At 44.2% G+C, this 17,300-nt stretch overlaps 1 protein-coding gene across 1 annotated transcript in view; it reads right to left on the minus strand.

Annotated features, from left to right (window-relative positions):
* LOC132393469 (transmembrane protease serine 2-like) overlaps positions 1 to 17,300 on the minus strand; it is a 68,326-nt gene that overhangs the window by 37,860 nt on the left and 13,166 nt on the right. The window contains exon 4 of the mRNA XM_059968743.1: positions 9,624 to 9,798. Coding sequence (XP_059824726.1) covers positions 9,624 to 9,798 — 175 coding nt within the window. The remainder of the gene's footprint in view (positions 1 to 9,623; positions 9,799 to 17,300) is intronic.

Consider the following 17,300-nt stretch of genomic DNA (forward strand, 5'->3'; position numbering starts at 1 on the left):
GCACATGGACGAATGAAATATGGAGGGCTATGTGGGAGGGAAGGGTTAGATTGATCTTGGAGTACATTAAAATGTCGGCACAACATTGTGGGCGCAAGGGTGTTCTGGGACAAAAGTTTAAGAGGAAATTTCAGAGTGTGAGTTTCAGACACCTGACATTATCGTCATTAGTCAAGAGAGGACCGTGCCTCAGTATTTGTTCTTAGAGATATGGAACAATAGGGATCAAGATAACAAGCTGTACATTTTTTTTGTTTTTTTTCTCCTAATTTTTAAATGTTGGTTTTCAAATAATTATTGACCGAAAAATATTGACCCGAAACCCAGAGATTTTTTAAATGTCCTCTCCACCTCAGGATTCCCTCCACCTGGTTCAGGCTCTTGACCTGTTGGGAGAACTTCACTCACCCCAATACTGAACTTTTCCTACAACATATTGACTCCCTTTCAAGTACTCCATCACATGTTCTGGATGTTTGTTCTTTATGTCTTGCTATGATTTTTTTTTCTTTAGTACTTGCGCAGTTTGTCATCTTTTACACATTGGTTGTCTGATCTGTTGGGTGCGGTCTTTCATTGATTCTTTTACAGTTCTTGAGTACGCTCCAAGAAAAGGAATCTCAGGGTTGTATATGGTGACATATAGTATATGTGCTTTGATAATAAATTTACTTTGAACTCTCGGCAAGAGTAAACAGATTTGGTTCCCATTTTTTTATTCTAATGAACTGTTCTTGACTCAAAGTCTCAGCCATTTCTCTATGCAGGTTGACCTTCTATGTGCTTCCAGTGTTCTGCCTTTGTTTTGGACTTTCAGCACCTGCAATTTTGTGCTTCAACCTGTTTGAGGCATAGACTGAAGGATGAAAGCTGGCTGAGCTCCAGGAAGCAATGCGATCTCTTCAGATCCTCCTTGTAAAATGCTGCGGCTGATTTTTTTTTTTGCTCACTTGAGAGAAGAAAAGGGCTACAGTTTTAACCTCTTATCCAAACAATGCCACATCCAGCAGCGCTGCACTCCCTTTACTGTGTTATAGTGCAGGTCTAGATCACATGCTCAGGTTTTGAATGGAACCCAAACCTTCTTTTTTTTGCCCCTTCGTTTTGATTTATCAAGGTAATGTGGGTCCATGTAAGGTCACAAGTTTACAGGGAGTTGTAAACTACTGTCCAATCACAGTTGAGAGCTCTCAACTTAGAAACATAGAAAACCTACAGTACAATACAGGCCCTTCGGCCCAAAAAGTTGTGCCAAACATGTCCCTACCTTAGAAATTAGGGTTACCCATAGCCCTCTATTTTTCTAAGCTCCATTAACCTATCCAAAAGTCTCTTAAAAGACCCTATCATATCCGCCTCCACCACCGTTGCCGGCAGCCCATTCCAGGCACTCACCACTGAGTAAAAAACTTACCCCTGACATCTCCTCTGTAGCTACTCCCCAGCACCATAAACACGTGCCCTCTTGTAGCAGCCATTTCAACCCTGACTATCCACATGATCAATGCCTCTCATCATCTTATACACCTCTATCAGTCACCTCTCATTCTCCGTCGCTCCAAAGAGAAAAGGCCGAGTTCACTCAACCTGTTTTCATAAGGCATGTTTCCCCAATCCAGGTAACAGCCTTGTAAATCTCCTCTGCACCATTTCTATGGTTTCCACATCCTTCCTATAGTGAGGCAACCAGAACTGAGCACAGTACTCCAAGTGGGGTCTGACCAGGGTCCTATATAGCTGCAACATTACCTCTCGGCTCCTAAATTCAATTCCATGATTGATAAAGGCCAATGCACCATATGCCTTCTTAACCACGCAGTCAACCTGCACAGCTGCTTTGAGTGTCCTATGGACTCAGACCCCAAGATCCCTCTGATCCTCCACACTGCTGAGAGTCTTACCATCAACACTGTATTCTGCCATCACATTTGACCTACCAAAATGAACCACCTTGCGCTCATCTGGGTTGAACTGCGTCTGCCACTGCTCAGCCCAGTTTTGCATTCTATCAATGTCCTGCTGCAACCTCTGACAGCCCTCCACACTGTCCGCAACACCCCAACCTTTGTCATCAGCAGATATACTAACCCATCCCTCCACTTCCTCATCCAGGTAGTTTATAAAAATCACAAAGATTAAGGGTGCTAGAACAGATCCCTGAGGCACACCGCTGGTCACTGACCTCCATGCAGAAAATGATCCGTCTACAACCACTCTTTGCCTTAAGTGAGCAAGCCTGTTCTGGATCCACACAGCAATGTTCCCTTGGATCCCATGCCTCCTTACTTTCTCAATAAGCCTTGCATGGGGTACTTTATCAAATGCCTTGCTGAAATCCATATGCACTATATCTACTGTTCTTCCTTCATTAATGTGTTTAGTCACATCCTCAAAAAATTCAATCAGGCTCGTAAGGCACGACCTGCCCTTGATAAAGCCATGCTAACTATTCCTAATCATATTATACCTCTCCAAATGTTTATAAATTCTGCCTCTCAGGATCTTCTCCATCAACTTACCAACCACTGAAGTAAGATTCACTGGTCTATAATTTCCTGGGCAATCTCTACTCGCTTTTTTGAATAACGGAACAACATCAGCAACCCTCCAATCCTCTGGAACCTCTCTGGTCTCCATTGATGATGCAAAGATCATCATCAGAGGCTCAGCAATCTCCTCCCTCACCTCCTACAGTAGCCTGGGGAACATCTCATCCAGTCCCGGTGACTTACCCAACTTGATGCTTTCCAAAACTCCAGCATATCCTCTTTCTTAATATCTACATGCTCAAACTTTTCAGTCTGCTGCAAGTCATCACTACAATCACCAAGATCCTTTTCCATAGTGAATACTGAAGTATTCATTAAGTACCTCTGCTATTTCCTCTGGTTTTATACACACTTTCCCACTGTCACACTTGAAAGGTCCTGTTCTTTCAAGTCTTATCCTCTTGCTCTTCACATACCTGTAGAATGCCTTGGGGTTTTACTTAATTCTGCCCAGCAAGGCCTTCTCATGGCCCATTCTGCCTCTCAATTTCCTTCTTAATTCAGATTCAGTTTATTGTCATTTATAAACCACAAATACGATGCAGTTAAAAATGAGACAACATTCTCTGGGATGATATCATGAAAAAGCACAAAACAGACAACACAAGTAAAACCACATAACGTTTGGTAATCCCCAATCCAGAGTCCGGAGAGGCTGCTGCGTATCGATATCGCGCTACTGTCTTAGCACGTTCCCCGGAAAGGAACTACAAACCCATCAGACAAACCTAAAGCTACAAGACCTACACAAAACCACATAGTTACGTATAGTTATAGTTAACATATAGTTTCAACAGTGCAGACAATACCATAATTGATAAAAGACTAACTGACAAAGACCACATAATTATAACACATAGTTTCAACAGCGCAAAGCAATACCGTAATCTGATAAAGAGCAGTCCACAGTGGTGCACCATCAATAACTCACTCTGAGACGTAAAGGCGAGATATCGGCTTTTATTGACCGGAAGAAGGAACAAGCAGTGGTTGACCACCATACTGCATCCTGGAGACAGAGAGGCTCAGATATCAATTGCCTTTATGCAGGGGTCTGTGGGAGGAGCCACAGGAGCAGTCAGCAGGGGGCGTATCCAGACAGGTATATGTAGTTCACCACATTCACCCCCCCCCCCTACCCTTTGTTTTAAAAAGAATCCCCATGGGGCGAAGTTTCTTACAAGTATATTTAAAGGTTAAGTCTATCAGGTGGTCGAATCGGTCGCTGCGATCTATGTAGCACCGACTGTGATTGCACAGGTGCCGGTGGTGGTTGCACCAGAGACGGAGGTTGTGCTGGTTCCAGCCCAGCAAGAGGTGTCAGCCCACTAGGCGTCAGTGATCCCTCATGCGTGTGCGAAGCGCCTGGTATATACGCGTACGAAACGCCCGGTATATGAGTGTCATGAGGAGTCTGTGCAGGGCTCGGTGTGCACGGTGTCACCTCGGGTACAGGGTTCATAGTTACCGGGGAGTGTTCAGGGTAGTGGTCTGCTGCTCCTGCGGGCGCCAGGTTGTGGATGGAGACCATGTCCTCCCGCCCATCAGGTAAGACCACGTAGGCATACTGGGGGTTTGCATGTAGAAGGTGAACCCTCTCGACCAGCGGGGAGTATTTATTACTCCTCAGATGTTTCCGGAGCAGCACTGGCCCTGGGGACGTCAGCCGAACTGGTAGGGTGGTCCCAGTGACAGACTTCCTGGGAAAAGAGAATAGGCGCTCGTGAGGGGTGGCATTGGTAGACGTACATAACAGGGAGTGGATAGAGTGGAGTGCCTCAGGGAGGACCTCCTGCCATCGAGAGACCGGCAACCCTTTTGATTTAAGGACTAAAAGTGTGGCCTTCCACACTGTGGCATTCTCCCTCTCCACCTGTCCATTTCCCCGGGGATTATAACTCGTGGTCCGACTAGTAGCAATGCCCCGAGCCAGCAGGTACCAGCGCAGCTCGTCACTCATAAAGGAGGACCCTCTATCACTGTGGATATAGCAGGGATATCCGAACAGAGTGAAGAGCTGGTGCAGGGCTTTTATGATGGACGTGGTAGTGGTGTCGGGGCAGGGGATGGCAAAGGGGAACCGCGAGTACTCGTCGATAATATTGAGAAAATAGACATTGCGGTCGGTGGAGGGAAGGGGGCCCTTAAAGTCAACACTCAGTCACTCAAAAGGGCGGGTGGCCTTGACAAGTTGCGCCATTTCAGGACAGTAGAAGTGCGATTTGCACTCAGCACAGATTTGGAAGTCCCTGGTCATCGTCCTGATGTCCTCCAGGGAGTACAGCAGGTTCCGGGCTTTCACAAAATAGTAAAATTGGGTGACCCCCGGATGGCAAAGATGTGCATGGCGGGCGTATAGCTGATCAAGCTGTGCGCTGGCACACGTTCCCCGGGATAGGGCATCAGGGGGCTCATTGAGTCTGCCAGGCCGGTACAGGATGTCAAAGTTGTAGGTGGAGAGTTCTATTCTCCACCGCAAAATTTTATCATTTTTCATTTTGCCCGGTGTTGGTTGCTGAACATGAACGCAACCGAGCGCTGGTCGGTCAGCAAGGTGAACCTTTTGTCGGCGAGATAGTGCCTCCAGTGCCTAATAGCTTCCACTATGGTCTGGGCTTCTTTCTCCACCGCGGAGTGCCGAATTTCAGGGCCTTGAAGGGTACGAGAGAAGAATGCTACTGGCCTGCCTTCCTGATTGAGGGTAGCAGCAAGCACGAAATCGGAGGCGTCACTCTCTACTTGGAAGGGAATGGTCTCGTCCACCGCATGCATCGTTGCTTTGGCAATGTCCCCTTTAATGCAGCTGAAGGCCGTGCAGGCGTCAGCAGAGAGGGGAAAAGTGGTAGACTTGACCAGGGGGCAGGCCTTGTCTGCGTAATGGGGGACCCATTGGGCGTAATAGGAAAAAAAACCCAGGCACCATCTGAGGGCTTTGAGAGTGGTGGGAAGAGGGAGTTCTAACAGGGGGCGCCAACAGTCAGGGTCAGGGACAATGACCCCGTTTTCCACGACATACCCAAGGATAGCGAGTCGGGTGGTTCCGAACACACACTTGTCCCTGTTATAAGTAAGGTTCAGGGCTTCGGCCACTTGGAAAAATCGTTGGAGGTTGGCGTCATATGCCATAGTCACACTTTCGAGATGGCTCTGGAAGTCCAGCCCCAATAGCACAGGTGCGCACAGTTGAGGCATGACCAGTAGCGCAAAGTTCCGATATTCTGTGCCCTTCGTAGGTCAGCAGGTCCCTGATAAATGAATAAACTTTTGGGGTGACCCTCGAGAGGAGAATTCTGTGCATAACAATGGGGTCAGTTGCACGAACCTCCTCCAAGTAAGAGTGGAAGCATGCAAGCCAGAGTTCAAAGGCAAGAGCTGCTTCAGGGTCTTGGGGGTCCAAATCCAATCTTTCTGGACGTAAAACGGTTTCCATGTTTTAAAACTTCCAGTCAATAAAATTGATGCACCATCAAAAACTCACTCTGAGAGGTAAAGGTGGGATATCGGCATTTATTGACTGGAAGAAGGAACAAGCAGTGGTTGACCACCATACTACATCCTGGAGACTGAGAGGCCAGGCTCAGGCCTCAATCGCCTTTATACAGGGGTCTGTGGGAGGAGCCACAGGAACAGTCAGCAGGGGGCGTGTCCAGACAGGTATATGTAGTTCACCACACACGGCATGATTTAAAAGAAAGTCTCAAAGTCCCAACAGCTTATCACCTCACGCAGACGGTAGAAGGTAGAAAAATTCTTCCTGCCAAGAACCTCCAGCGCTTCAGCTTGCCGATACAGCACTCTGGGATCCCCGACCACAGCCAATTCTGAGTCTGTCCGAAAACTTCGACCCTCCGACCAGTCCTCCGACACTGAGCACCAAGCACCATCTCTGCCGAGCACTTCGACCCCGGCCTTGGCCGCCAGGCAACAGGCAAAGCCGAGGATTAAGCTCCTTCCTGTTAGCCTTATAATCTTCTAGATCTCTAACAGATCTCTGAACCTTTTGTAAGCTTTTTTCTTCTTGACTAGATTTACTACAGCTTTTGTACACCATGGTTCCTGTACCCTACCATAACTTCCCTTATTAACTTATTACCACTAAACACCAACAGTGCTTGAAATAGAGCAGTATTAACAAAGAAATGTAGAAGGTAACATACATTTATATTGTTTCCTTCAGCAATAACGTTTTACAGACAAATCTTCATTGTAATATAACAGTTCATAGAGTCAAAATTAGAGATACAAGGCAGAAACAGGTCTTCCCACCCATTTGTACTAATACTGTATCAGTCCCATTTCTTTAATATCCCCACATTCTCATCCATTCTCCTCAGATTCCTACACAATAGTGACGATTTAGTGGCCAATTAGCCCCCCAACCCACATCCTTGGATTGTGGAAGAGAAACAAACAATCAGGAGGAGAGCCACAAGATCACTGGGAGAGCAAGCAGACTCCTTCCCCAAGGCCAGGATTGGACTCGTGTCCCTGGTGCTGTGGGGCACTGGCTCTAGGTGTGTCACTGTACAGCCCATGTCAGGATCCCTAATATAATGTTAATCAGCAATAACCAAACACATGTTCTTATGATCATAATGTTACCTGTGAAACTAATCAATAAGCTCCAAGAACTAGGCTTCAATACTTCATTGAAACTGAATCCTGGATTTCCTCACTTGCAGACCCGTCAGTGAGGATTGGCAAAAACATCTCTTCCATCAGCACAGGTGCACTTCAGGGCTGAGTGCTTAGCTCTCTGCTCTGCTCCTATGACTGTGTAGCTAAGCACAGCTCCAATGCCATATTCAAGTTTGCTAATGACACCACTGTTGTTGGCCGATCAAGGGTGGTGATGAATCAGCATATTCAGATTCAGTTTATTGTCATTTAGAAACCACAAATGCAATGCAGTTAAAAAATGAGACAACATTCCTCCAGAATGATATCATAAAAGCAAATGACAAAACAGACTACACCAGAAAATCCACATAACGTTTGGCAATCCCCAATCCAGAGTCCGAAGAGGCTGCTGAGTATTAATATCGTGCTACCGTCTAGCGCGTTCCCCGGAAGGAGCTCCAAATCCACCAGACAAAACAAGACCAAAAACTAAAGCTACAAGACCTGCACAAAACCACATAGTTACAACAGTGCAAACAATAGCATGATTGATTAAAAAAAGACTATGTTAAAGAAATCACCACACAATTTCCACAAGTCCCCAGGGTCCCGACAGACTCGGCATCTCACACCGGCGGCAGAAAGGAATACCCCCGCAATGGATTCCACGGCGCCGCCCGACTCAGCCTTGCAGTCGCAGCACACAACGAAAGCGACCTGACCACAGCGGAATTCTAGTCCGTCGAACCTCTGAGCCGACGACCATCCCCTCCGGCACAGCTTCTCCGAGCACCATCCTCTGCCGAGCGTATTAAGATGGCCCCGCCAACAGCCACCGGCAATGCGACCCCGAGAACTGGGGGCCTGTTCTTCCCAGCAGAGACCCGGACCTCACAGCAGCAGCAGCAATGAAGAAGGTCTACCTGGAGACTTCCCGATGTTCCTCCGTGCTCCCACGTCAGTTTTCAATAGGTTATGATTGCGCACAGCACCCCACTTCACAAATAACAGATAATCAGCTCTGGACTGGCCGCTGCAAGCTGTGTCGCGCCGCCATCTTGGAAATATAGGAAGGAGATCGAAAATCTTGTTGAACGGCACCTTAACGACAACTTTTCATTGAATGTCAGCAAAACTAAAGAGCTGATTATCGACTACCAGAGGAAGAAACCTCATTAATTAAATTCCTTGGTGTTATCATTTCAGAAGATCTGTCATAGGCCCAGTATTCATGCCATTACAATGAAAGTATGACAGTGTTTCTACTTTTTAAGGAGGTTTGCTCAGATTAGGCATGTCATCTAACACTGACAAACTTCTATAGGTATCGGAGTATCCTGCATGGTGGCATCACAGCCTGGTGTGGAAACACCAATGCTCATGAATGGATAAACCTACAAAAGGTTATGATACAGCCCATTCCATCACAGGAAAAGCCCTCCCCATCACTGAGCACATCTACAAAGAGTACCTCTGCAAGAAAGTGGCATCCAGCATCCAGGCCATGTTCAATTCTCACTGTTGCTATCGGGAAGGATGTACAAAAACCTTAGGTCCCACACCACCAAGTTCAGGAGCAGTTATTGCCCTTAACCATTAGGCCCCAACACAAACATGGATAACTTCACTCACCTCATGAACTGATTGCACAACCTATGGATTCATTTTCAAGAGCTCTACTATTGATATTCTCAATGTTTTTTGCCTGTGCTGAACATGGTGCTAGATTAAACTAAATCTCTTCAACCTGCACATGATCCGTATCCTCTATATCTCTACGGGCAAGAGGTACAGAAGTCTGAGATCCCACATCACTAGGTCCTGGAACAGTCAAATCCTCCAATCATCTGACTCCTGAACCAACATGGATAACTTCATTCACCTCAACATTAAACTGATTGCTCAACCTTTGGATTCATTTTCAAGGTCTCTGCAACTCATGTATCAATGCTATTTATTTATTTTGCATACTTGTTTGTCCATCTTTATTTGTGTAGCTTTCTCATTGAGCCTTTGTATTTGCTGTGAGTGCCTGCAAGAAAATGTATCTCAGGACAGTATACTGTGACATATTCTGCATTTATTTTAGTTTAGAGGCATCAAAGTAACAGGCTCTTCTGGCCCAAGTAGCTAGTGCTGCTGAATTATACCCTGTGACCAAATACCCTACTAACTGTAGTGTCTGGAATGTGGGAGGAAAGTGGAGCATCCGGAGGAAAGCCAGATGGTCATGGGGAGAACATACAAACACCTTACAGACAGTGGCAGAACTGAACCAGGATCACTGGTGCAGAAATAGTGTTACACTAACCATTACATTATTGTCCTGCCCACGCTCAAATAGAACATCCAGTAACTTTAAACTCCTGTATCAATCATAATATTAAAGTTAGCACATTTACATAACTTGTAAAGCAAATACATTTACGAGCGACAGTGACTTGGTGAACTTGCCTTTCCCCACAGTGTGCTGCTGTAACTATCCAGTAGGATGTGACAATGGAGCCTCCACAGATGTGCCTGTTTTTCACTTGAAGGGAGACCTGCCATGGGAATTCCCTGCGAGCAGCTGGTGTCCCTCCTATTATTCGTCCTGAAGTGTTTGTGAAGGACTTGCGGGTTCCACATTCTGCATTAGGAGATGAAGGAATGCAGCACTTAGTCCACACGTGCTAGGAAATGGTTTTTGCAGAGATCTTTAAATAAGGAGTTCTGTCGTTTAAGATTATCTCAAAGCTGTCCTTAAATAGTGAACAAAATAATCACCATTTAAAATAAATGCAGAGAAAGTAGGACTAGCAATGGGTCACAAGAGTCTTCCAACCTGTTGATAACATTCAATAATGTCATGACTAATGCTGTACCCCCTCCACTTCTGTCTAATCCCCATATTCTCTAATTTCCCTCAAATTAAAAGGCCCATCACCCAGTACTTCAATATCATCAATGACTGTGCATCCACCAACTTCTTAGTTACAAAATTTCTTGTAAAGAGATTTCCCCCTATCCTAGTCCCAAGTAAATAAAGTCTTGTTCTTCTAGTTCCAAACTCTTTAACCAGAGGTCACAACAATCTCAGTCTGTTGTCATTCAATAATGTAAGGGCTGATGTTGTTCCTTGTCCACTTCTATGAAAGGAATTTTTAACCTGTGGAGACAGTTGCTGGTAAGATCTTAAACAAAGCCAGGAATCAAAAGGTTGAGTATGGTGTGACTGTGTCCTGAGCTGCACAGATTTCAATGCAAGTAGTATTGTAGGAAAGGCAGCTGAGCTCAGGGCATGGATCAGCACATGGAATAATGATATCGTAGCCATTCATGAGGCTTGGTTGCAGGAGAGGCAGGACTGGCAGCTTAATCTTGCAGGATTCCTTAGTTTTAAACCAAAAAGTGGAAGGGATTAAAGGAGAGGAGGCATTACAAGTCAGGGAAAATGTCACAGCAGTGCTCAGTTAGGACAGACTGGAGAACTCATCGGGTAAGACGTTATGGGTGGAACTGAGGAATACGAAAGATGACCACATTAATTGGGCTACATTTGACCACACAGCAGTACGAGGGATTTAGAGGAACAAATTTGTAGAGAGATCTCAGACTGTTGCAGGAAACATAAGCTTGTGATAGTAGGTGATTTTAACTTCACACGTATTAAGGCCATAAGACACAGGAGCAGAATTGGGCCAGTTAGCCCATTGCCATTGAGTCTGCTCTGCCATTCCATCAGAACTGATCCCAGATCCCATTCAACCCCATACACCTGCCTTCTCACCATATCCTTTGATTCCCTGCCTGATCAGGAAACAATCAACTTTTGCCTTAAGCAGACACATGGACTTGGCCTCAACCACTATCTGTGGCAGAGCATTCCACAGATTTACTATTCTCTGGCTAAAAAAAATTCCTCCTTACTTGTGTTCTAAAGGGTCACCCCTCAGTATGAGACTGAGCCTAGATATCCCCACCGCAGGAAAGATCTTCTCCACATCCACCCTATCTAGTCCTTTCAACATTTGGTAGGTTTCAATGAGTCCCTCATACCCTCCCCCATTCTTCTATATTCCAGTGAGTTCAGGCCCAAAGCTGTCAAACACTCCTCATAAGTTAACCCCTTCATTCCCAGAATCATCCTCTTGAACCTCCTCTGGACTCTCTCCAATGACAACACATCCTTTGAGATAACGGGCCCAAAGTGTTGACAATACTCAAGTGCGGCCTGACTAACGCCTTATAAAGGCTCAGCATTATCTCCTCCCTTTTAAGTTCTATTCACCATGAAATAAATGCCAACACTCTGTTTGCCTTCTTTACACCAGACTCAACCTGCAAATTAACTTTCTGAGAGTCTTGCATGAGGACTCTAAAGACCCTCTGCACCTCTGATGTTCGAAATTTCTCCCCATCTAGATAATAGTCTTTTTACCAAAATGCATTATCATACATTTCCCAACACTGTATTCCATCTGCCTTTTTTTGCTCATTTTTCTAATTTGTCCGTCTTGCTGCAATCACATTGCTTCCTCAGTACTACCTACCCCTCCACATATCTTTGTATCATCCACAAACCTTGCCACAAAACCATCAATTCTGCCATCTAAATCATTGACAAACAACGTGAAAATTAATGGTCCCAGTACTGTCCTCTCAGCAATACCACAAATCACCAGCAGCCATCCAGAAAAGGCCCCTTTTATTCCCACTTGCTGCCTCCTGCCTGTCAGCCATTCTGCTCTCCATGCCAATATCTTTCCTGCAAAGCCATAGTATTTCATCTTGTTAGTAAGAAGAACTCCCATACTGCAAAAAGACAAGATGTGTTAGAGATTGTCAAATGTGTTCAGGAAAGTTCCTTTAATAGAAGTCCCAATGAGACAGTGTTCGATACAGGATCTGCTATTAGGGAATGAGACAGGGCAGGTGACAGAAGTCTGTGCTGTGGAACACCTTGCATTTAGTGATCATAATTCCATTATAGTTTCAAAGTAAATATTGAAAAAGATTCTAAATTGGTAAAAGGCCAGTTTTGATGGTATCAGAAATGGTCTGGAAGAGGCCATTTTCTGGCAGAGGTGTACTTGGTAAGTGGGAGTTCTTCAAAAGTGAAATTTTGAGAGTACAAAGCTTGTATGTGCCTGTCAGAATGAAAGGTAAAGATAGGAGCTGCAGGGAACCTTAGTTTTCAAGAGTGTCAAGGAGAAAAGGCTGCATTTCAGGTATAGGCATGTATGACAAATGGGTGCTTATGGGCTATGTAAAAAAAAACACTTAAGAAATCAAAAGGGGTAAAATGATGTTAACTAGCAGACAAGGTGAAGGAGAATCCCAAGGGATTCTACAGATATGTTGAGAGCAAAAGGATTGCAAGGGACAAAATTTGTCCTCTGGAAGATCGGAATGGTAATCCATGTGTGGAGCCAAAATAGATGGGGGAGAACTTAAGTGGACTTTTTAGCATCTCTGTTTACCCAGGAAGTGGACGCAGAGTCTATAGAAGTGAGGCAAAGTAGCATCAGCTTCATATACCCTATATAGACTACAGAAGAGGAGGTGCTTGGTGTCTTGACACAAATTAAAGTGAACAAATCCCAAGGGCCCTTCAAGGTGTCCTCTCAGACTCTTGGAGGCAAGAGCAGAAATTAGCAGAGGTATTTAGATCATCCATAGAGACAGGTGAGGTAGCATTGGATTGGAGGATAGATAATGTTGTTCCACTGTTTGAGAAAGGCTTTAAAAATAAACTAGGAAATTATAGGCCAACAAGCCTGACATCAGTAGTGGGAAGGTTATTGGAAGATATTCTAAGGGACCGGAGATGAGTATTTGAATAGACAGGGACGTGTTTAGGGATGGTGAGCAAAGCTTCACGTGTGGTAGTTCATATCTAATGAAGCTTAGAGTTTTTTGAGGAAGTTACCGGACAGTTGATGAAGGCAAGGTAGTGGGTGTTGTCTACATGGACTTTAACAAGTTCATTGACGAAGTCCCGTTTGGACTGTTGGCTAAGAAGGTTCAGTTGCTTGGCATTCAAGATGAGGTAATAAATTGGATTAGACATTAGCTTTGAGGGAGAGGTCACAGAACGTAGTTGATGGTTGCCTCTGACTAGAGGCACATGACTAGTGGAGTGCCACAGGGACTCTATGACGCCCCGCTTCAATCTGCCTTTAAGACTATTACCCAATGGCTTTGAAATCCACCTCATCATGAAGTGATTCCAGAAGTTAGTCATGGCGTGCATTAACTCCAGCCTTCCAGACATGTTCGACCCATGGCAATTTGCCTCCTGTCAAAACAGATCATCTCCCTGGCTCTTCATTTATCTGTGGAATATCTGTGCAGTGAAGACACCTATAGTATGTTAGACTATGTATGAAGGACCACCAAAATCCAGCACTTGGGCCTTAATACCTCCCTTTGCAACTAGATACTTAACGTCCAACCAACAGACTGCAATCAGTAAGAATAGGCAGAAACACCTATTATTCTCATGATCACCTATTAATACCATGATTATCTTCAATATTGGTGCCCCTTGAAACTGTGTCCTCAGCTTTCTACACTACCTCTGTACGCTTATAACTGTGTGGCCAGAAGCTACTCTAACTCTATGGTAGCTTACAAATGAAAGCACCATAGAGGAACACAGTCAAATAATGATGAGTTGCAATACATGAAGAAGAAAGAAAGCTTAGTGATGTGGTGTCATGACAAAAACAATTCCCTCAATGTCAGCTATTAAAAAGAGCTGGCCACTGACTGCAGCAAAGGTGTCTACGTCAGCAGTGCTAATCAAGAGGGTTGAGAGCTTCAAGTCCTTATAAGTCAACCCTACTAATAGTTTGTCCTAATCCATAGCTAAAAAACTTGCTAGCACCTCTACTTCCTCAGAAGGCTAAAGTAGTGTGGGCTGCTGCCACCAAACCTCTTCAATTCTGATTGCCACACCTTTGAAGGCATCCTATTCAGAGCCATCACAGTTTGGTATGGCTATTATTTTGCCTACAACTGCAAAGAACTGCTGAGTTGCGGGTACAGCTCAGCACATCACAGAAAACAGCCTCCCCTCTGTAGACTCTGCATATACTCCTTGCTGCCTCAGTAAATCAGCCTGCATAATCAAAGATCACACCCATCCTGGTCATTTTCTCCTCTTCCCCCTCCCATCAGGCAGAAGATACAAAAGCATGAACCGCCAGGCTCAAAGACATCTCTTATCCAGCTATAATAAAACTATTGAATTGCTCCTAGTACGATAAGATGGACTCTTAAACTCACAATCGACCTTAGTATAACCTTGCACCTTATATTTTACCTGAAATGAACTTTCTCTGTAGCTGTTACACTTTAATCTACACTGTTATTCCTTTACCTTGTACTACCTCAGTGCATAGTGTAATGTATTGTTCTGTGTAAACAGTATAAGAGACAAGTTTTCCACTGTACCTCAGTATATGACAATAATAGACCAATTCCAAACACCCTCAAGCACTTAACTTGATAATACTCCCTACAACCTTAAATGATGTATTTAGGTCACCTCATTCTTCTATTCGCCAGTGAAAATTGGTATGCTTTCAACTTCCTCATCTGCAGTCAAAAAACACTAAATTCTTACTTGGAAGAAGTGTGTGTGTGTGTGTGTGTGTGTGTGTGTGTGTGTGTGTGTGTGTGTGTGTGTGTGTGTGTGTGTGTGTGTGTGTGTGTGTGTGTGTGTGTGTGTGTGTGTGTGTGTGTGTGTGTGTGTGTGTGTGTGTGTGTGTTGGGGGGGGTGGTAAATCACATTTTCACAATCCTAGTAGAAAATGTCAAACTACATTTTCATTTATTCTTTAAGAATGTTGCACAACTTTTCATGTAAGCGTGTAGACTAATGGCTAAGAAATGGAACTAGGAGCAGGCATTGGGCCCTCATACTTGGATGAAGTAAATCAGCACCATTTTCCTACACTAATCTCATATCCATCGATTCCTTTAATCTCTAAAAACCTATCAAGCTCTGAACTGAGTTTCCACGGTCTTCTTGGGTAGAGAATTCCACAAAGTCAAGGAGGGAATCTCTTCTCATCTCTATCCTGAATTTTAGGAGAGTGGCCATTAAGTTCTACACAGCCTAATACTAAAAATGTTGTATATTTTTATGAGATCACCTCTCATTTTGCTAAGATATCTGACCAGTTTGCTTAATCGCTCCTCATGAAACAAAATCTACCCCATTCCCCCAACTTCATTCCACATGTTAACCTGATGAGCCTACACTTGACTCCTTCATTTGCAAGTATCCCCTTCTTTGGGCAAAATCTCCTGGCCTGTGCACAATTTTCCAGATGCAGCCTCAACAGGTTTCTATATAATTGCAGTCAAACATTTTTATTCTTGCAGACAGATTCAGAATCATCGTTAACGTCACCAGCATTTGCCATGCAATTCCTCTCAATGAATGATTTCCTGACAGCAAAGACAGCTCGTTTAATACCTTGCTTGTACATATTAAATTCTGCGACCAAGAACACTTGGGTCTCTCAGACTACCAAGCCCTTCCAGTTTATACTTACGACCTTCACTCTCTGCTCCACACTGCTTCCTACCCAATTTGGGTTAATTATGTTTGAAGGCCTCATTCAAACCATTAATTGTGACAGCTAGAGCCCAGCACGAATCTCTCCAGTGCCCACAAACCTCAAAAACATGGTTATTTCTCCTCTGTTCAATCTGCTCTATCTTACATGCCTTCATTGTGTTAACTAAACTAATGTGGCTCCTATCAAAAACCAAATGAAAGAACAAATACTCTTTGTTCATCTTTTCCACTCTTCCCCTGCTCTACCCACAATTCCTTTACCTAGACATTACCCACCCCACCTAGTTCCATCTGCCTGTCATTCAGCCCTTATCTGATTCCACCAATCACCTGTCACCTTCCCACCTGCCTCCACCTCCCTATTTTTTTCCCCTTCTTTTCTAATGTTTCCACCAATCACCTACCAAACTCTGTCTCAACATTCTTCCACCCGACCCCCCCATCTGCCTATCAAACCCCTTACCAGTCTGGTCTTACCCACCACCTATCAGCATGTCTAACCCCTCTCTCTTGCTTCTATATACTGGTTAATTTCCCTCCATCCTCTCAGCCCTGATGCCGAATTTGATCTGAAACAGCAACCATCTCAGGCTGTTCAATCTGTTGAGTTCTGCCACTTGCTAATTTTTGCAAAACAACAAAAAACTGCAGATGCTGGAAATCCGAAGTAAAAGCAGAAATGCAGGAAACACTCAGGAGGTCAGGCAGCCTCTGTGGAAGAAGAAACAGATTTAAATCTTCAGGTTGAAATCCCTTTGTCAGACCAGGAAGGAGAGCAAAGTTAGTATCAAGCCAAAGAAAGGTTAGCGGAAACAGCTAGATTGACAGGAGATAGTTATTGAAATCATTTTGTTGACAGATCAATGATGGGAATTATTGAGATAGAAGCTAAACAAAAAGGATATGTGAAATTTGTGAAATGTGCATCACAGCTGCAACAAATTCCCAAACAATTGGGCAGTGACAGAAGCAGAAATATTGAACCAATGTAACAGATGGATGACTAGCAACAACTGTCCAGTCCTGATACGAACAAACAACATGTTAAAGTTGTTGAATTTGATATTAAGCTTGCAACATGCAAATGTTAAAAAGGTGAGGTGTCATTCCTCAAGTTTACTTTATGCCATTAGTGACATTTGGAATAGGATAGAGAATTAATGTGACAGAATAGGAATCAGAATCAGGTTTAACATCACTTGTAAAGATCATGAAATTTGTTGCTTTATGGCAGCAGTTCAGTTTGTTTATTTGTTATGTCCCATGCTGTATGATGTAGGCAATTATGGTTGTTCCAAGACCATGATTATTCTTGGCAAATTTTTCTGCAGAACTGATTTGCCATTAGCTTCTTCTAGGAAGTGTCTTTACAACAAGATAGTTGACCCCAAGCCTTTAGAACCATAGAACACTACAGCACAGTACAGACCCTTCAACCCACCATGTTGTGCCGACCCATATAATCCTTAAAAAAAAAGTACTAAACCCTCACTGACCCATAACCCTCTATTTTTCTTTCATCCATGTGCCTGTCCAAGAGGCTGTTAAATACCCCT

The sequence above is a fragment of the Hypanus sabinus genome, chromosome 4, assembly GCF_030144855.1.
Source record: "Hypanus sabinus isolate sHypSab1 chromosome 4, sHypSab1.hap1, whole genome shotgun sequence".
Classification (NCBI taxonomy): Eukaryota; Metazoa; Chordata; class Chondrichthyes; order Myliobatiformes; family Dasyatidae; genus Hypanus; species Hypanus sabinus.